Here is a 21776-nt window from a genome sequence, read left to right on the forward strand (position 1 = left end):
TACAATTTCTGATTTTCTAGCCATACTGTATGCAGCAATAGCGAGCTAATTTCCAATCAGACTATGTTCCAACACTCCACTCTACAGAAAACAAATGGCCAAAATGAGTTTTTGCCTTGAAGCGCAAAATGTTTGGACCGCCCGAGTGCACATACCATGATTCACTATTGCCGCCTTAGGAAAAGATTGGTCTCATGAGGCAATGGACCATCCATCCATGCATCCATTTTCCATAGGGCTTGTCCTCATTAGATTTATGGGTGAGCTGGAAGCTAACAATGAGCGGGAGGTGGGTCAGACTGGTCACTGATCAATCGCAGACAGTGAACCAGTACTTTAAGAGCATAAAATGGCATAAAATGACAAATTACTGAGCTCGTTTCTTCAATTTTGAAAGTCCTGTATGCCCTCTCCCTGGAGTTTGCCTGTGTCCTTACCTGGGCATCAGAGGTAGCAGTCAGGTTCGTATTCCCAACAAGGCATTAACTCCTGGGCTCCGGTGGCCACCGGAGCATGTGAATGGGGTCACGGCTGAGAGACGAGCGCAGGGCTGCCATCCGTGAATGGCTAAGAGAGGGATGACAAGACCTGAGGCTGTCTCCTTTGCATCAGCAATATCCAAAGGCCGCCAGTGCAATCTGCTTGCTGATTGGTCATCTTATTATTATTATTAATATGCTGCCTCAAAACAGAATATCCAACCACCCACTTTTAAATGGGACACATTATGTTTGGCCCAGCGGGATTGAATAAGACACACTGTTAATTATCTTATTCACCTGCACTCTGTTCCTGCTTCTTTGCACAGAACCATTTACTTGCCTAAACGGGCAGCAGACTATTTTGAGTTCCAGGGCTTGATTCTCTGGCTGCAGCGTTCACTCCACTTTGGGGATTAAGATTCGCAAAGCCTCTCTCTCAACTACATCCCTCTTGCCTGCCTGCTTGTCTGCGTCTCCCCACTGCAGACTCAGGTGGCTTTGCTATTTACTTCGGTTATTTATCACTCGACAGAAGTGACGAAGAGGTTTGCAGGGTAAGGTAAGCAGACAGACCGACAGACAGGCAGGCAGGCAGGCGAGTGAGTGAGGGAGGAGTCAAGTTGACATGCTGCCAAGTTGAAAGTAAAAAACGCTCTGCCTCAAAGCAATCGGATTGCATTGCTCACAACGCTCACAACTTCATTTGATGAACTCTTTGTTATTTGCAAGCGGTTATTAGTTGGTACTTCCTATCTACAGCTTTTGAATTGTCACCCTGATTCATTTTATATAGGCTTACCCCCATTGCAGGACATTTACCACACTATTGTTCTGCGGAGGGTACGCAAGCTCATCAAGGACAAGACACACCCACAAAACAATCTATTCGAGCTGCTGCCATCAGGTAGATGCTACAAGAGCCCGAGGGCCAGGACTGCCAGACTGGCAAACAGCTTCTACCCACAAGCCATTCGAATTGTCAACAAATCTCTCACGCATTAATCTGTCTACATGCTTTAAGAATATTTTGCACCACATGATATTTGCACTATATTATTATCACCATTGTTTCTGTAGTTATTTTATTGTCTATTGTATTATTGTTTATGTTATTTATCTATTTCTTTATTGCTTGAACATGGAATGTAGTCTGCTGCTCGGAGAGTAAACAAATAAGAATTTCATTGTGTAGTATAATAATACTATATATGTGATAATAAAAACTTACGAATCTTGAATCTTTGTCCTCATTCAGGTCAGGTGTAACTGAAGCCTATACCCTAGTTAACTTTGATTAAAAAATTGCAATAATCACATAGACACCCAGCCATTGACACAATGCATTCACTCCAATTTTGAGCAGGGGTGGGTCTTAATTGTATTGTTTGAATTTATTATCTTTATTTCCTCTGTTTGTTTGTTTTTGTTTGTTTTTTAATATTTCATTGTTTATTTACTGTATATTTACTATACAGTTGTGCTTTTTTTCTTATTAAAAACAAAAATACTGGCATGCGCCTTGTGGGCTCAAATGACTCAATGGCAATTCAATTCATTTCAGTGGAGAAAATTGATATGATTAAAATGGAAATTTTGCCGTGGGACAAAATAAACATGTAAGTTATCCTGTACTCTCCCATAAACCTAGAGTATGTCTGCCCTTGTATCATTAACGCCCGCCATACTGGCAATGAACATCAGATACCGATATACTCAATTGAACGATAAAAGGAGTGACAGACGGATCGACACACAGCCATGGTGCCGTTTTCTGACAGGTTTGCAAGAAGATCTAATGTGTCCAAAATGGTTCCTACTCGTATGCTATCTTCATCGCCCTACACAAACATATGACAATGTGTGACTCAATGGTCTTAAGTAGAGCCAACTCGATAAGTGTGCCACAAAATGCCATAGATAAGAAATCCAAGCATGAAAAAGGTAACGGCAATGCAATGGCTGAGCTCAAGTCGCATAATCTATGTAATTATCCGTGTCAAAGCCCCAGTCAAACAAAGCAATGCCCCCGAGCGGCTCCTGCTCTGATTCTGAGCGCCCACTTAAAAAAATAAAAATAAAACAATCACTACATGATAAAATGCTGTATTATTAGATAGCGGACCAGAATTGCTATCATAAATTGTCCTGCTTTTGTATGTGTGTGTGTGTGTGTGTGTGTGTGTGTTTTCTCACCTCACTGGAGAGATCTGAACTTGCAGTAGTTGCTTGTATGTCATTTCACGGGCACTAAAAACTATAACAGAAGTGTTTTACCTTCAACAGGGTCCTGGCTTATTGCTAAAAGAGAATCTGAGCAAACAACCACTGCGTTTACGCCGCAAAGCTTACGCGCTACTTTAACCTTTCAACATTTTACACCCATCTGATCTCACTTTCTTATGCAGTGGAGCCCATAAGGAATAGCACTCTATGTTCTTGGACGCCGGCTCACCATTTGTTTGTCATTTATGGAGGCGAGGAGCTGCCGATGTGAAGAAACATTTTTGACTGTCAAATGCGTTTGAACGTTCTTGTGAATTCTTCTGCAGAGGTGGGCAGTTTGTCAGCATAGATAGACTGTCGGTCCATCACTAACAAATCAGCGCTTAATGACAAAAACAATTTAAAAATAACATACTAAGACCAACGAATGAAGAGAACACTTCAATTGACATACTGTGATTGACGGAACAATAGATTTTTTCCAACATTTTAATCCAGCGTTGTAATCGTCACCGCCTGTGCCACATATCACATTTTGGGGACGGTTTGTCACTTCACACAGTTAAATCTTCCGAATTTCCAAGAAAGGTATAAACTGTCATAAACGAGGGAGTGTGGATGTGTAAACAAAGTCTTCAGTATAGGTATTAGACATGCTTCCAGGAATGACTGGCTGAGTGCTAAAGAATTAGTTAGCAGCAGCTACTATCACGGGAGAAAGTATCTTTAATGTGAGCAACTCTTTTTTTTCCTCATTGAGAGCGGCCAGCATGGCTCTGGGAACTTCAATGTTTGTGCTACGTTTCAGAGTCATGGTTTCATGAACTGAAATGCAAACTGTTCAGTACACAATCTTGCTTAGTGGATTCATAGCACAAATCCTAAAATAAATAGCAACGCTTAGGATTGTGTAGTGAGAGATGTTTTTTCTTCTTTTTTTAATATGATATTAACAAAGAAATGTGTGATGCTTTTCCGTTCAAGTAACCAACTGGCAACATCGCAAAGAGACAATTCATTGTGATTGTCTCTTAGCTGGGAAATGCAAGGTAGAGGTTTTTGAATTCTGTAAAAAAGGCATTACAGTATTTAGTAAATTAAGATCAGCCAAACCTTGCTTTTTACTTGTAGTGTATGTGACAGATCACATGGTCAAATGTTTGTGTGTGATTTTTATGTACCCGTCACTTATAATGATTGCTAATTATTGCTTGTGCATGCAATTTATTTTGACTTTTACACTCATCTACTTAATGTGGATAATTGAAGTGAAGGCTGTGAAGTTTAGCTTGCTTTTTGTTTTAACATCAAGCTGTAGATAATACTGTTTGATTATGATTGTTTTCAAAGGTGAAACTTTTTATTTTTCAAATAAATTTTTGGACCAATGATGACAGGTGACCAGCAACAACATCTAAAATGCCCAATGGAAGAGACGTTCGCACATCTGCCTCACAGTTCGCGAGTTAAATTCCAGCTGGCTCAAGCCTTCCTGTGCGCTTCCTGCATATAGAAAATAGATGGATGGATAAATGTTAAAGTAGATATAATACATATATAATAATGAATGCATGCGCAAGTCAAAATGCTGTGGCAAGGCGTTTTTGTTGTCTGCTTTATGGTAAGGGTCGCACAAATGCTGGATTAAAGTTCAACCATGTCAATGGTTTTTCAGTAGAGACTGCTTTTTGAGTGTCTTGTTCCAAACCTGAAGCCAGAGCAACAGATTGGTCAGTGGTTGTCGCAGAGACCTGGTGCACAAGCTTGCTTGGTTGGTAAAGCTGGACATGAATTATCAGTTAGTTGTGATGATACATACACGTTCGCCGGATGTGGTCGTATTGTGTGGCCACAAATATAATTTGTTCTACAGGAATGCATTCCATTCAAATTTATCTTTGGTAAATTGTATAATGTTAACAACTTACCCCGGATGAATGCTGCTGTTGCTATTCCACCACACACACTCCTCCAAGCATGTACTGCTGCTGTATCTGAATCCAATTCCCATTTTGATGGATTGGGAAACAAATTGACAATGTCATATTTCATATCACAGAAACGTGTACTGAGGGTAGGAGTAGGCCTGCAGTCTAACAAGGAGAGACCAGTGTGATTGTGTGTGTGTCTTAAACTAGATACATTTCGTATGTGTGCATGAAAGCAAACAAGCAAGCCGAACATGTCACGGTGCATTAGAAAGTGGCGGCGCTGACTAAGTGCGCCATGTCAATTTGTGATTGAACGGGCCGGAAGTGGTGTGCGTTAAGATGGCAGTGATCAGTGCAATTAAAGTGCCATATGTCAAGTGGCAAAGCCTCTGCATTTCAAATGCTGCTGCATACTCATTACAGTCACCACTACTATGACAAATATAAGAGAGGATCTGAGGAAACGCGATCAGCAGGGATGATGCTCGGACACTTTCCACGGGAATTAACAGAAATGCGCTCAGGGAATTAGTGGGCATAGGGTGTACAGTACATTTACATAACTGTTGTTGGTAGGAAGGTTCTATGGTAGGCAGGTGCTGTTGTATGTTTTTTTTTTTTTTTTTTTTTAAAGAATAAGAAAGTCGGTTGGAGCCCATCCCACCTGACTTTGGGACTTTGGGTGACGGGATGTACTGAGGACTGCCAACCAGCCAGTCAAAAATACATTGGACACAGAAACAGAAACACATGAAACAGTGAAATTTAATTAGAAGCAGGTTTATAAATGTTTATGGTGTGACAAGGTAGTGCCAAAGAAATTATGTAATGTTATTTGGCCTAATTACAAACACAACAAATTGGAAACAATAAAGGAGGATAAGATAATAATTTAAAACAAATCTGAGTGGATAGATTAATTTTACATATGCAAGTCTGTGGGGTAAACATAGCGTAAGAAAAAAAAAAATCAGTGACACCTATGGACAATTAAGTCTTCAACGAGCCAAGCCAATGTTTTTGGAATGTGGACAAGTATCCAGAGAAAGTCCTCAAAAGCACAGGGAGAACTTTCAAACTCCACGTAGGAAGGCCCCATGCTTAGGACCCAAACACTTCTTTGCTGTTATTTTGAGGATATACAGCAATAAACAATGTATTACTGTATTTACATCAGTATAGATAGATAGATAGATAGATAGATAGATAGATAGATAGATAGATAGATAGATAGATAGATAGATAGATAGATAGATAGATAGATAGATAGATAGATAGATAGATTAAAAATAACAACAAAGAGCGTGTACGCTTTTCTAAATGGTCATCGACTGTCCTCTAGCGGTCAAATTTATAACTCCACCTGGAAATTCAGTCCATAGATCGAGGAAAGAGTTCCTTATGACATATACATGTCGTGTGAGTGTGAATAATTGTTTATCTCTGAGTGTCATGCGATTGGCTGGTAACCAGTTCAGGATGTACCCACCCAATTGCCTGAAGACAGCTGGAATAGGCTCCGGCACGCCTGCGACCCTAATGAGATTAAGGGCTAAGGAAAGGTACAGTATGTATGTTTAGGCATATTAAAATATAGTACAATGTGTATAATAAACTTTTAAAAAGCTAAAATAAACATTAAAATTCTAATATAGCTCCAAAAATTATATTTGAGCTGTTTTCCCCTCTGCCAAGGCTGAATTTGCTAGCGTAAAGAAATAATTTAAAAAAATAAATTAAACGTGCACTGGTAATTGTAATGTACAGACTCAATGTTTCAATTCAGATGCTTTATTTACTGTTTATTTTTTCAGTGAAAAAAAATACATGAATGTTTGACAGGTTAAACAAGTGTCATTTTCAAACCTCAATATTAAGGAAGATTGCATCAGGAAAATCAGGAAAACAGATTTTATTTCACTTTTTTCTTTCTGTAAATGTCACTTAAAAAAAAGCAAACATGTACAGTATATCTAAAAGACTGTTATTAAGGGGATTAATAGAGAAAAACATTCACGGCAGTGATGCTTTCAATCAAATCTCAAGGAGTGTTCAACTGATTCCAGATTTTCACTTTTCATGGATGGACTTTGTTCTTTCATTAATAGTTAGTAGATCCCACTGTACATGGGATGGCTCACTGGAGATGAACAGTCTGATAATATCAGAAGAGGTTGTCAATTGTAGGGTACATTAACACAACATTGGCAATCAAAAAATGGGGAATACATTGCACCATTTTACAAAACGGTGGGAGTGTGGTCTGAGTTATTTATTTGAGATGCGTGATAGGGGATAACAAACACTGTCTTTTTGCACCATACTATACAGGACAATAAGGGCGAACAAATAAACCATCATAAAAGTCACTTCCAAAGCAGAGTGAAAGGGACAAGCTAATAACATTTTATAAAACATCCACTGAGTTCTTCTATATTGGAATGTGTTTTCACTGCAAGTGTGTTTTGGACCTCGGAGCGAACACCTAAAATGAAAAAAACATCTTTCTTGGTTGTTAGTTGGAATTGGTAAATTGGAACATTAAGGGAGCGCAGCATGATTAACCGTTGAGCAGGATTTTGACCATGTTTGGATCATTTCCTTCTGCATCATTTTCAGCACACTCCTGGTAGTATGATAATAAAGTGGTTGTGCCTTCTTGAACTTTGAGATGTTGTCATTTTATGGTTGAAATTCCCGCTCCCTAGTACCTTCTCGTACCTGCTTTCCCTATGATGTCAATATCAAAGGATTGGACAAAATACCCCACAAAGGTTAAAGCAGTTCATGTGCAACAAGGGTTCATTTAGTTGACTCCTTATCAGATCTCTAACCTCCAGTGTAGGCAGATGGGAAGGCGGGCAGAAAAAGTGTTTGGAATTTTCACTCACACAGGCACTTAAGAGAATCCGAAAATAATTACAATAATAATATAACACCACTATTTTCCCATAAAGGCACCACAAACAACTTGACAGACAACTCACAAATATACATCTTTGGGACAAGAACAATAACAAATCTCCCCCTTCCACACATACACACTAGTTGTACAATACAGCACATATTTATTTTTTGTAATTACTGTTTATCAAAGTGCCTAGAGCCCATCATTTATTCATAATTTGGAATTATGACGAGAGAAACCATGTAGAAAAACAACTTACATTTGTGATTAAAATGTGTCAGATTCTATTCATGATTTAATGACATGACACGTGACACGATAAGAAGCGCTTGCATGAAGATTGTGAAAATATACCACTTATGAAGGAGAATACACATTTTCACAATTAGCGATCAGCAAATACATTCAAATGATTGCATTACATCAATGAAAGCGCAACCATAATGAGCTGTCATGCTCACTTCAACAAAAAAAATCATTTTTACATCGATAAATCCCTGCAATAAATTCATATTCATATCTACATTTTTCTCTATATATAACCATAGGTTATTCCATGTAGATGATGCATGTATGTATGGGATGTACTGTAGCGTCTTTTAGGGTTAGGTCCTTGAGCTAATCCTGTGTTTTAATTGGCCAGTCTAAATTTGTGGGGTGAGTTTTAACAAAAAATGTATTCATTTTTTTACTTGCTGAGCAACACAGTGGAATATGGTTACCTTATGGTGTGGTCGAATCTTAGGTCTTACGGTTCCTCACACATTCCCCAAAACACGAATGTGAGGTTTATTGAGGACTAACGTTTTAGGAATGAGAGAGTTCTTGTCAATTGTACTGTCTATGAGACCCACAATTGGCCAGCGACAGAGTCAGAATTGAGCCTACCTCTTGGTAAAAATGAACAAGGCTAACGCTAAGGTACCAATAAAAGTTAACAATTCCTACTGAAAAAGAATGGACGAAAGTGCATTGTTTTATACGTATGAATTGACAGAGTGTAACGAAATCAACGGGAACTATGCTTTGATTTTCACTGAGACCATCTGCAGGGATGATTCCTGAATTTTTGTTTTTCGGGGCTTAAAAGGGTGGCTTGACATATACATAGAGGGCCTGAGAAAATAATTTTTCAATATATGTTCACACTATCAAATATGATGTTGGATGTGCTTAACTGAGGGCTACACAGATTTCTGATGAGGATATAGCAACCCCCACCCCATTTGCAATGGCACAGTTGCTGCATCATCACATTAAATCAGCACCTAAAATCACCAAATGTAATTAGACACTTTGCACACATACACACATACACACAGGTGTGTACACACGACGCACACAAAGCCCAAAAGTGTACCAATAGCTCAGACACACACATTTGTTAAAAAAACCTGTTTAAAAAAAAAAAAAAAACAGTCACAGAATTGGCAATGTCATGGATTAATGAAAATGTATAATGCGTGTAAATTGATGGATGTTATCATGATAAGAGGTATCCACATAGCTTAGCTATTTAGGTTGTCACATGAATATTTAAAAAAAAATGTAGCTAAGAATGAACAGTCAGCACACTCCTTTCCACAAGGAAAGGTCTTGCTCAGTAAGTAAGAACACAAGTGAGGTGATGAGACGGCAGCGCTGGTAATCTAACACCGAGGGATGAGGCCCTTCTTGTAGGCAACCACGCCAGCCAGGGTGGCCGCAGAGAGAAAGCCCGACACTTTCGCAAACTTGACAAGGCCACCGACGGAAGGCAAGTTACGTTCCCAGAAAGTGGTGATGAAGGGGAGTGCCGGCACGTCCTGTTGGATTGGAGAAGAGGCGGGGCTTTAGTCACATGCGACTTAAAGCATGTATTGTAAAAATCCAAGAAGACTCTGCTCACCTCGGACTCCGGTTCCGGCTGCCAGATTTGGCTGCGGTGGATTTTTCCCATCGTGCACAAAATCTGCAGCATAGGAAATCGTGTTTTAGGGGAAGTGGATACTTGAAAACATCAACAAACGTATCCTATTTTTCTTTTGCTTCTATTCATTTAAAATAATAGTATATGATAATAGTCACAGAAAAAAAGCTTTCTTTCCTCCTTGCCAGTCTCTTTCAGCCACTCATGTGTGATTGACTCATGACAAAAAAAAAAAACAAAAAAAAACATTAGTAGTACTGTTCTCAACCGACTGGCCAGGCAATCTGTCAATCACTTCAAGAGGCACTCCTACAAGATGATGGCACCAATGAGTGGTTTGCAACTTCTGTCCTCATTGGTTGATTGTTGCACCACGAGCCAATCACGTGTCTTGTAGGAGTGCCCTTTGAGCTGATTGACAGATTGGCCAGTCAGCTGAGAAAAGTATGACTTTTTCTTTAATTTGCCATTGCAGAGGAAGTTTGCTGAGCCGATCACACAAGAGGTGGGAAGAAAGCTTTGGGATTCTATTTTTATTTTAACTCTGCTTTTTAATCATGTTTGGTCAGCCACTTGCTTCAATGTAGTTTGCCAATCTAACGCCTACTCGTAGGGCAACTGTGGCTCACCGTGACCCCAACTACATACAGCCAAGACATGGAAAACAGAAGGGATAGCAGTACTGTACAGTCACTGTATAAGTTTTAATAGGATAAGATTTAAGTAAATAAGTGTGCTGCAGTAATATTTGTCTTAAATATGTAAAGTATAAATACTTTTCACGTTTGAAAAATTCAGGAACCCGCTACACGTGCGTGAAAAATTCTGGGGAATGTTACTTTGCGTTTTTTCACTTATCGTGGGGGGTTTCGGTCCCTACTTAACCATGAAAAACGAGGGATTAATGTAATGAGTTGTAAAGTCACGGAGCAATACTTCCATCCATCCATCCATCCATCCATCCATTGTCTGATGTTGCTTATCCTCAATAGGGTCGCAGGCTTGCTGCTGCCTATCCCAGCAGTCTTTAGGCCGTAGGCGACGAGCAACCAGTTACGCGCCCAATCACACCTAAGGACAATTTAGAGTGTCCAATACACCTGCCATGCATGTTTTTTGGAATGTGAGAGGAAGCTGGAGTGCCCAAATAGAACCCACACGGGCTTGGGGAGAACCTGCAAACTCCACACAGGAAGGTTAGAGCGAACTGGATTTGAACTCGGGACTTTGAACTGTGAGACAGACGTGCTAACCACTCTTCCACTGAACCGGATGGAACAATACTTCAAGTAGCAAAAAGTAACGAAACAATTTCAGGTAATGTAAGTTAATACAATATAAGGTAATGTGATGCAATGTCACGCAGCGTTATGTAAAATAATGGTAATAAAGGTAATATAATGTCACCTAACAAATAATGTCGGTAATATTTGTAAATATACAGTACTTCAATTAGAAAGGTTTTATACCGACCTACATAAACTAGAGTTAGACAATATGGTTAGCACAAGGTCAAAGGAAGACAAGTTAAAAAATAAAAACAAATATTTCCTACCATTTTTCTCAAAAATATTAGATGAATTCTGAAATGTGGCATTCACTGCATGGTCGTTTTCCTGCTACAGTATGTACTCTTCTATCCCTCCACCAATATTGATCAAATGTGGTATTTTCAATGCACCAAGGCAGTTTGTTCCCTTTTACAATAAACTATTTGTGTCACAAATGTATTGATGTGATAAGCGTTCATTCGAAATGCAAACAGTATTTGTAGAAGAATGACCTGAGACACTCTGTTCTAGCAGTGTCAAGAAACATTAAAACACATGCTTGAATTTTGTATCGATGACTAAAGAGGCAAAAAGACAATCAAAAAGAGAATTGCAGAGCAAGAGAATTCTATTTCAACAACGTCTGTTAAGTACTATAAGGATGTTGTGTATTAACCTTGAAAGGTTTCTTTTATGGGATGTTGGAGGGACACATGAGACGGGGATGCGTTCACAAGTGACTTTCAGGTTCCAGTATTCCAGCATCAAAGTGAATTAAGGTATGGCAGGAGTCTTCCAATCAGGCAAACGAAGCCAAGATGATCCCCGCTGATAGCGAGGGAGTGCCAGCCAATCTTGTTATATAGGCTATCGCATGATGCTAATGATGTTAGCATTGCACCAGGTGCTCAGCAGTAGCCAGGAGAAAGGAGATTCTGTCAAGTATATTTTTGGTCTCATTGAGAATTAGGACTAATATGTGCATTAAGAAAGGAATCATTTGTTTCAGATGATGGATTACATTTGTCTGGATACTAGGACGGTAATATTGTAAACACCACAGCTGTATGTAAGTCAGTCTTCTGTGTGATTTTGTGCCGGAAGGTAACTACGCTGTATTTTTTTGACTTTTATAAATTCCTGTGTTGATTTATATAAAGCATTTGTGATAGCTTACCAGGTACTGGTCACATAAATTACACTTCCACCACAATGGAAATTTTGGCTGCTGGCAAATGAAAACAGAGACCAAAACGGGAGTATTTTTGAAGAAATCTCATAATTGATCATTTTGTTAACATGATCTCTATTTATCATTCATGCGAAGGTTTATCCATCGACTTGCGGACCTTTCTGCTAGAGCGGGTCACAGATACTGAGCTCAAGATGTATATGTATAAAACAAGCATATATATTTCCAGCTTTTCTGATATTTTGTGTGTGGTCTGACCTCTCTGGCTGCCCTTTCTCCCGCCTGGACAGCGCCTTCCATGTAGCCGCTCCACTCAGTGGCGGTTTCGGTGCCTGCAAAGTACAACCTGCCCACCGGCTCTCTCAGCACCCTGTAAGGAAGTGATTGGGAGGCTTTAATAGCTGTTTATCACGGACACATCTGGTTTATCAACCGTACTTACCTTCCGAACTGGGTAAGGATGCCTGGAGGGAAATAGGTGGTGTAGCATCCTCCCGAGTACTCCTCTTCACACCAGTTCTTCTCCTCGTAGTGGATCGCCTGATGCACACATTAATGCGTTCCGTTTACTGAGCTCCTGAATAGTGGGTGCTAAATTACATCTTCAGTCTCATTTTTAAGACTGCGCACTGCCGATAAGTGTGCTTTGTGTGATTTAGTAGACTTTGGAACATAGTGAGTACTTCATCTAAAATTTAAATGAGAGTAATGTGTTGCTTTGTAATAATCAAGCTTGGTATTCTCTCAATCATCTTTATGATGCGGCTTTTGTTTCATGACTGGAATGACTTTTAGTTCACAGCTGTACATCTTCACAACGTGTTTTTTTTTGGTGACATTTTTTGGACTTTTTTTGTGTTTCATCGAAGATAAAACATTGAAAAAAAACACTACAGAGCTGAAATTTCAGGTGGAATGTCAAAAGGAAGCCAAAATTCAAAAGAAATGAATGTTATTGAATGTGGATGTTTTCAGCTCATACACTAGTCTGCAGGGCTTATAAAACTTTGAATTTTGACACTGTCAAAACTGAGCATGTATAAACAACTTCTGTTGTTATGACTTATTGACATATTCAATGCTCGAACTATGTCATATGAAATGATCCAAATATATTTTATTTACATATGTATATACACAACAGTTAGTTTTGCTATTAGCATAAATATGCTATTTTTGTTGATGAAGGGGGCTATGTGTTTTTTTTTTTTTTTTATCTAGATATGTATAGATAGGTCTGATGCCACTGAACATTTTGAGCAGTTGGAAAAAAAAAATTCACAAGTGCCTTTGTTATGACACCTCAAAAGCAGAGGCATTTTTTGTCCAAACATGGTGATGTGTCGTGTTGAGTGATAAACTGTCCTTGTCAAAAAGTGGGCATGCATATACCAATTATGTTGCAATGAATTATTGACATATTCAATGCTCTATGTCATATAAAATGATCCACAAATATTTAGTTTTTATATATATAAGTACAACATCGTTAGATTTTCTATTAGCAAAATTCTGCTATTGCTGTCCATAAAAGGGATATCCGTTACTCTTTTTTTTTTTAACTTGATATGTGATGACACTGAGCTTTTTGAGTGGTTGAAAGGCAAAATATATTCATAAATGGTTTTGTTATGGCACCTCAAAAGCAGTGACATTTTTTCGAAGAAAAATAAAACGTGTACTATGTTTTACACAAGCCCCCGAGGGTTAAATGAACGTTTAATGTGTTTGAGGGCCTTAGGATTTGAAAGTCCTTCCACACCTTTGACTGACATTGTAAATATTTAAATTGGCTATTTTGCAAATATGCATTTCACATGAAGAGAAATAGGGCTTAATTCAAGAGAACTGCTGATTGCATGATCCAGATGCAATAAAATGATAACAAAATGGATGGCATTTTTGGTTTGTATATTATATTCAAGAACTCTCCAAGTTTTATCTTTATTTCTTTAATAGGAGAGTTACTTAAAATACACTTTATTATAATTTTATTGTACGCATTGTTTAGATGTCATTTTAGATGTCAAAACATTTGTGTGGCCCCGTGTGTTTTTTCTTCATCCCAAAGGCAGATAGTCAAAATGTCTCTTTGAAAATTAAAGGTTGCTGACATCTGCCATAGACCGTAAATCCTAATTTTTGACAAAATTCTAAACTCACATGCAGAGCTTCCTCAGTGCCCATCACTCTGGAGAAACTCTCACAGATCCTTTTGAACCTAAACACAAGACAACGCTTTCGTCATGCAAGTGAAAGTGTTATACATGTTTGTTTGATTTTTTTGTTTTTGTTTTTTGACTATACCTCTCTTCTTTGGTGAGCCCGCAAAATCTTCTGCATTTGCGGGCCAGGATAAATCTACCGGAGGGGGAAAAAATATATATCTAGAATGAATTAGTTTTACAGTGGTGTATGAATATATTGTTACATGGCACAAAATGGTATCTGCGTTATGCCTGTGTATTCTGTACACATTTACTGTGCGCTGCTCTAGCGGCTTCTACTCGTCAATTTTTGCCTTAATCCTGAATTGTAGGTCTAGTCTGGAAGCTACATTGTAGTCCTTTTTAATGATCATTTCATTATTATTTTTGATTAATCTGAATGCTTCTATTCACCCCATAATGGCTGGAACGCTGCCATCAGGCTTTGTGTCATCCAGTGTCAGGCCAATGGGTGCCCCTTCCTCCTCGATCACCATGCTGCCACATAAACCTGAAGAAATCAAACCTCCGTAATAGATCGAGAAAAAAAGGAAAACAAAGCAAATGACAAGTTCCCTCCCCTTGACTCAGTTACCTTTTTTCCTCCAGAAGTTTTCTTTGTAGTACACCATGCACTTGATGACTGAGCCCATAGGGACACGAGTGATTAGCTGGTTCCTCAGTGGGGGCAGCTCGGGGTTAAAGTGCATCTTTAGGTTGAGAACAGGAGGGGTGGCCAAAATCACATACTTGGCCTGAGGAAGTCGCAAAAAAAAAAAGATATCAGCAAGGGGCAACAGTAGTGCAGACCTGATTTCTATGTGACAGGACAGCAAAGACACATAGTGTAGCTATTGCTCTTTCTGCACGTATGGACGATGTCATTGGGCAGAGTTTACCTATTAATTTGGAAATTATAGCTCAGAATCTGTCTAACTTTGGCAGAATTTATCTTGACGTAATATCACTTTGATTGAGACATCACAAATTCAAACTGTGGCGGAGGTTAGTAGTCAATCAAGCCATACACAGTGTTTTCTCAATTGCTTGCCCAAATGACTTAGAATTGTTGACTGAGGAAGGGCAGCGTTTTGCCACCATACGATGTTCTGTGGAAGAGGTCGGTTACCATGTAGGTCTGTTTACTGGTCGTCTCCACAAGTACTAGCTCGCCACTCTGGTCAATCCTGTAGACGGGAGATTGCAGCTTGACCCGATCGCCCAACTCTTTGGCCATGCAATCGCTGATTTGACCCGATCCGCCCACAAACTTTCGTTCCTAAAGACGATGGAGAGAGCCATCATATAGGGGCTTTCGTGTGTGAATAACATTGGAATCTTTTGAGAATAAAAAGAGGGAAGTCAAATTTGATCACAAATAAATCAATCCAGTATACAGTACTATAGTATTAGATTCTACAGTTTACATGATCAGGACCTTTGGGGCTGATAACAATCATTAATCAGCGAGTTTGAAAATAATGTATATTTACTGGGTATACTTATGTATGATTTATCCCCCCACAAAAACAGAAAAATAATCTCTGCCACTTTGGGACCAAGCAAGGATTGTTAAACCATGGCAAAAGTGCTTTATTTTAAAACTGTTTCAATCACTGTTCAAGAACTCTCCAAATATTAAGTTGAAAGTTCATTCTGGTAACTGGTAACAACTTCAGACAAAGGAACAGATGCAACACCTGACTGTCATTAGAAGACTTAATTCTAATTCAGTTAGTTTACAGCACCAAATATCACAACTAAGGAACTAATGCTACCGCAAATTAAAAGGTGTAATGTTGTCCGGAAAAACATTTACAAATACAATAATATAAAACTTATAATCACTGAAAATTAAGGGTAATTAATGAAGTGAAAGTACTACAAAAAAAGGGACCATAAAGTTGCAGCAGAATATTGGCAAGCTCAAAAATAAACAGGATAAAAAGGGTACACGCGATTGTGTAGACTGTAAAATTAAATTTGCGGACTTAATCAATGATGTAATTGCAAAAAATTATGACATCATAGTCCATCACCGATTTTGCAAAAAATGCCAAATATCGTCCAATCACAGTCAAGTCGATCAGCTCAGTGTAATATCTATAAAGTATATTTTCTGGGCAGAAAATAAGGAAATAAAATTAAATCCCATCATGTTCTTCAAAAAACCCTGATAAACATTGACTGCGTTTTTTCCACAGCGCTCATTCATAATAATCTCATTGGCTAATTTATAGTGTGCCTATTTGTAAGGCATTTGTCATACCTGTCCTCCATTGGTGGTGGAAAAGATCCTCATTGTTCCTCCCGTCTGCTTGATGTACCACAGGAACCAGAGGGCCGACACCTCGTGGGGTTCGGAGGTCACGTTCACGTTGACAAATAACGTGGCGAAACGGCGGGCGGCACTTCAAACATAAGGTAGGGCCACTTCGTGTTAAATCTGAGTGTTGAATTTGCACATGTCTAATCTGTCGCTGCTCTTGACTTTTTGACCTTTTTTGCGACATCCACTCCAAATGAAAACCCAAACCCCAAAGTTCTAATGTTATTTTTAACCTAAATAAACATTCAAATAAAATGTCCCTACAGTCTACATGCAGACTTAAAATACAAAGGTAACCAATTGAAATGTTACCTGGTCCAGCAGATTTTTTCTATGAGCTGTTGCATGCTCATCTGGTCCCACTCTTCAGCATGGGGGGCTTTCCAGGGGGCTTCTCTGGGGATCTGACAGCAAACAAGAGCAATCGCTCAAAATTGAATATTGAATAGAATCACTTGGAGGCCAATGCGAGTGCACCCAGTGTTTACCTCCTTGCCCATCTCGTCTAAGGTCCTGAATAGATTGTTGAAGTCCAATATGATGATTGGGTTCCATGTGGGCGGGAAGGAGCCTTTGAAGGTGTGAGACTTTCCCTGATGGAGAAAACGGACAGTTTATGTTCGTATCTATTCTCGTACCGTTTCATGCTACATTTCAGTGACATTTTTGGTCATGGTTTGCATTTGGGAGCATGCGTTTGTTTGCGTATGGAGTTTACTTGTGCCAATAACCTTGAACTCAATTGAACTCCACCTTTGGACAAGGAGTGGATTATTGCACTCCCTTTGCCTGTGGACATAAGTGCTGTTTGACACGATAGACTGGTTTTATCATTGATTGTCTGAATGGCGCACACGCACAACACACACACACACACACACACACACACACACCTGCAAGCAAGCAAGCATGCACGAACACACATATATTATGCAAACTATGACAGTGGAGGTTTTAAGGTCATAAGCCATAAACGCAGAATTTTATCTTTACGTGAGTTGTATTGTATCTATTTCCTTTCCTTTTTCAACGGGCCAAGTTATCAATGGACCATACAACAAATATTTGTTTTCAAATATTGCTACATACGTATGGGTGTTGGTGGGTTAAATATAAATATAGTACAGGATGCAAGCATGTTTATTTTCCCATTCTCTGTTAATCTGGCCGCAAACTTTCTTTTAAAAGGTGCTATGATTTAGCTGGTGCATTAAAATTGCGCTGATGAGAGGTGAGATTCATAGCTGTTACAATCTTGGAATCAGTCAGATTAAAAATGTCTTATCCAAACATGGTTGTGTTGTATTTGCCATTAAATTAGGAGCTAAAATGCATTTGATTCTTTTTAAATGCATAATATTTGACAAAAAAGAACATTACGCTCAAATATACAAAATGTAATTACACTTCAAACTGATGAGAAAACGTTGAACATCTGAACAAGATACAATTGGTTCAGGGAGCTGATTGGCTGACACAAAAGATCAGGTTGACGAGGACAGGTGGACATATTCAAACTAACAAAACACTGAAACAAGCGGACCAGAAAATATGAGCAAAGCCCAATCAACAAGTCCAGAAGATGAAAGGAACAGAAAACTCTGATACCACCGCAGAACATACCCAGAACATAATAGATGTTTGGAATTACATGATGGTTTCTTAAAACTACAAAATAAAAGAAGAAAAAGAAGAAGTAAGAAAAAAAAAGAAATCCTTTTTTGAAAAGTGATGATCCCAATATTGATCTCAGGTCGTAGAATAACCCAGATATGTACATAGGTGTCCAAAAGTATGTGAATAATGACATTACATCGGTGAAATAACACTACACAATGTCTGGCACAGCATGCCTACTTTTATACCTATATAAAATACTATATAAAATACCTATATAAAATACCTATATATTATACTACAGAAAACAATATGTTTTCTGTAATTTATGTCGTTTCTGTGTCTGGTACATGCAGCATCCACTTCAACCTGTGGGCCTGGAAGGGGGCTCCTCCCACCTGTGGTCCCTTCTGGAGGTTTCTGATTTTCCCCAAATTTGGGGTTTTTGAGTTTTTCCTTCCCCTTCTGGGAGCTTTGACAGGGGATGCTGTTGTGTACCCTATACTGAAAAGATGTCTCTGTACGACCTCTTTTCATTCTGTGAAGCCCTTTGAGACTTCGGTGATTTAGGGCTATATAAATAAAATTTGATTGATTGATTGATACCTACCTATATTTTAAATGTATAATGAATAATAAATGACGGCACATTTAGATGGGCGCAAAAACACGTTTTCTTTCATTTAGCAGTAATTTTTACTTTATGACTCAGATCACAATTGTGCTATTGTCATTGGCTGGACTTTAGATTGTTTCTCAACAGACATGTTAGATAAGAAGCTAACTCGGAAAAGTTCATTCAAGGGAAAGCTTTTCAACTGTTCATATGCGACATTAGTTCCCCATGTAAAGCAAAACCATATACCTTCAAATGTATCTCTTTTATTGCTCTCAAACATTTTTAAATCTAAAACAAAGGAGGTGCATCTTGAAAGCATTCATGTTTCCCTTTTCCACATTTACATTCCAGCCTCAGTGACAATGTGGAAAAATAATTGTTTACCAATTTATTAAAAATTAAAAGATATTACCTGTATATGAATACTCACTACTGAAAAGGGAAGTCACCCCAACAATTTTGCTTACAATAATGTGTTGCATACAGCACTGTTTGTCTAAACACTGTATTCTGATTAATATTGAGTATGTGGAATGTAAATTAAGCAAAATTCACCCAATTTTAACCATCTATGAGGCAGCCATTTTGCAACTTGCAGTCGACTGATAAGAACATCACAGTTAATCTGGGCTCAGCTTGCAAACATAACATAATCAAACTAGGAAATCAGGATAGCTGATTGGTCGTTACTAGGAAATCAGGATAGCTGATTGGTCGTTATATGAGCTCTGAGCAACAGCGATGTCCTTTCTCGTCATTATCAAGTGGCAAAATTGCCACCCGTTCCGAACGCACTGTTTTAATACCATCTCAAGATAGAAATTTGACAGCACACAAATATGACACATGTCAAAAAGGTGCTCCTGCTATTTGTTAGAATGTTAGAAATGTCTGCTGCCATAGAGACAGTTCATCAGCGTTTCCATGGCAATGGCGGTCAAGCGAATACACAGGAAAGGCGGGTATGTGAGGAGGATGGGCAGAGGATGCACACAAGCATCTGCTTCTACATCAGAGAGCAGCAGCCAATTGCCTTTTCCTCATCTGAAAATATGACAGGGCATATTGCCGGCGTCCTGTAGGTGGCGCTAAGGTAACTATCTCAGAATGCTGTTTGCCACTAAAGACGATCATATTCACAATACTGATTGTCTAAAAGGGTCAATCACAGGGTTCCAACACATTTATAATTTTAACAGTCCATATTTTTCCATAGCCTAATTTCTAGACCGTTTACCTCTTAGAAATCTATGCTCAGTAAATATGTTAATACTTCATACCTTGGCATGTGCTTATTGATGGTTTACCGTGGTTTTTAAAAGTCAAGGTTTCAATAACCACTAATACTGTCTATCGTCGGTAATGAGCACTTTTTCCCTCTTTTTTCTATTCTCTAATCTAACAAAGGGAGCATTTCAATGAGACGGATTATGATTATCTGCCATGCAAATACACTGTGACATGTGAATGCTCCACAATATTGCGTTTGTCTGTGTGGATTTTATTCCGTATTCTTCACTCAATATTCTTTTCTTGCATAAAAATCAAACTCAAAGTGCTCCACAATATGGATAATATCAATTCTCCACCATTGGTTATGTTGTTAATGAGCACCTTGCACAATATCAAAGAGGATAATAATGTGTCTGTACGAATAGCATCTTTAACATAGATTATAATTGTAGTACATTTTAATTTGTGATTGCACTACGATGTAGTGTCTGTATTCCTATTATTGCAGATTGTAAACGGCCTCCCTGCTTAATCTTAACATTTCGTATGGATAGTGTATGGAGAAGAAATTGAGGAGCACAAACAATATGGCAATAAAATGGAGACTGGCACTTAATTATCCAGTGTTTGGTGCAATGGAACCATCTGATATTGTATGAGCAATCGAGCCTACTGTAAAACTATAATAAGGTGATAAAATGCCTAATAAAAAGTCTTCTGGCCAATGGGTGACATGAAAGATTGCAGCGCTGACAGCTGCAGGCCTCAGAAGCCTGCTGATAAAGATAGCAAGCACTGGCCTTTTTGGATTACAATCTGCCAAGGAAAAGCTGATTAGCAATGCAGCCTCGCTAGCAAGGCTAGCCCCTGATTACACAATGGCTATTAGTCCACTGACTTTCCACCACCCATCTAAAGCAATAATTGCCTTCCAGGTCACTGGCAGCTCTGAAAGAATGCTACTGCCTTTAAAAAGGCATGTCTTTTGGAATAAATCGGCTATATAAATGAAGAATAACAATAAAGATATTTACAGTACAAAAATATAAGAGGGGATAAAATGTCTATTGTATTTTTACAATAGAGGTTATGATCACTCATGACAAAAAACGTTACTGGAAGATCTGGCGCATTATTATGTTGTATATTGAGTTAATGTTTTATTTAAAAGGGGAGCTTTTTTACTGTAGGTGAATTTCCATTAAATATGAGTTGTGAGGGACTACTTCGCCTATCTGATTAATTAATATTTGGTATTTCAAGCCTAGGCAAAACAGAATGCATTTGTGTATTGTGTCCATCAAACAAAAATAAGCAAAAACTAGATGTATGTTTATCTTGTTTATTTATGTACTTTATGTCACAAACCCTGTGTGGAGTGTAGTACAGTATTATTGTGTGAATAAATGTTGCTGTCTAGGGAATTGGGTTTTTTGTTAACACACATGGAAATCTGTTATTTGTACATGATCCTGTTACATTTGTGTCATTGAGGTTTTGTAACAACAATAAAAAGACATTTGAAAGAGAGAACAATAAGCAAAAACTAGACGCTATGTATTTCTGAAAAAAAATCTTAACAGTTAGGAATACATTTACTGTATGAGAATGGGAAATGAACACAAATACTATTTATACTACTACTGCTGTAATTGTTTGTTAAAATAGATTGACATTAATATTTTATCTTATTAAAAAAAAGTCAGAACACATTTGTAGACCATTTAACTTACCGGTAAAGAGATTATTTTCAATCTACTTACAGATACATATTAATGTCAAAATCTTTGCAAGTTACAGTACAATAATACTTATATTCCAATATGCGATAACATTGAAAGTGCAACAATTATGT

At 38.3% G+C, this 21776-nt stretch overlaps 1 protein-coding gene across 1 annotated transcript in view; it reads right to left on the reverse strand.

The window, feature by feature from the left end:
• Positions 1-6411: 6411 nt before the first annotated feature.
• Positions 6412-21776, reverse strand: part of LOC148424050 (amine oxidase [flavin-containing]-like) — a 30198-nt gene continuing 14833 nt past the window's right edge. Inside the window, exons 4-15 of the mRNA XM_088415905.1 lie at positions 16941-17045; positions 16765-16856; positions 16393-16534; positions 15253-15402; positions 14719-14878; positions 14538-14634; positions 14224-14277; positions 14080-14137; positions 12359-12456; positions 12175-12286; positions 9433-9495; positions 6412-9349 (exon numbers count right to left, since the gene is read on the reverse strand). Coding sequence (XP_088272031.1) covers positions 9194-9349; positions 9433-9495; positions 12175-12286; positions 12359-12456; positions 14080-14137; positions 14224-14277; positions 14538-14634; positions 14719-14878; positions 15253-15402; positions 16393-16534; positions 16765-16856; positions 16941-17045 — 1287 coding nt within the window. The 3' untranslated portion in view covers positions 6412-9193. The remainder of the gene's footprint in view (positions 9350-9432; positions 9496-12174; positions 12287-12358; positions 12457-14079; positions 14138-14223; positions 14278-14537; positions 14635-14718; positions 14879-15252; positions 15403-16392; positions 16535-16764; positions 16857-16940; positions 17046-21776) is intronic.

Source organism: Hippichthys cyanospilos, chromosome 5 (assembly GCF_059441005.1).
Source record: "Hippichthys cyanospilos isolate Australia breed blue-spotted pipefish chromosome 5, RoL_Hcya_1.0, whole genome shotgun sequence".
NCBI lineage: Eukaryota > Metazoa > Chordata > Actinopteri > Syngnathiformes > Syngnathidae > Hippichthys > Hippichthys cyanospilos.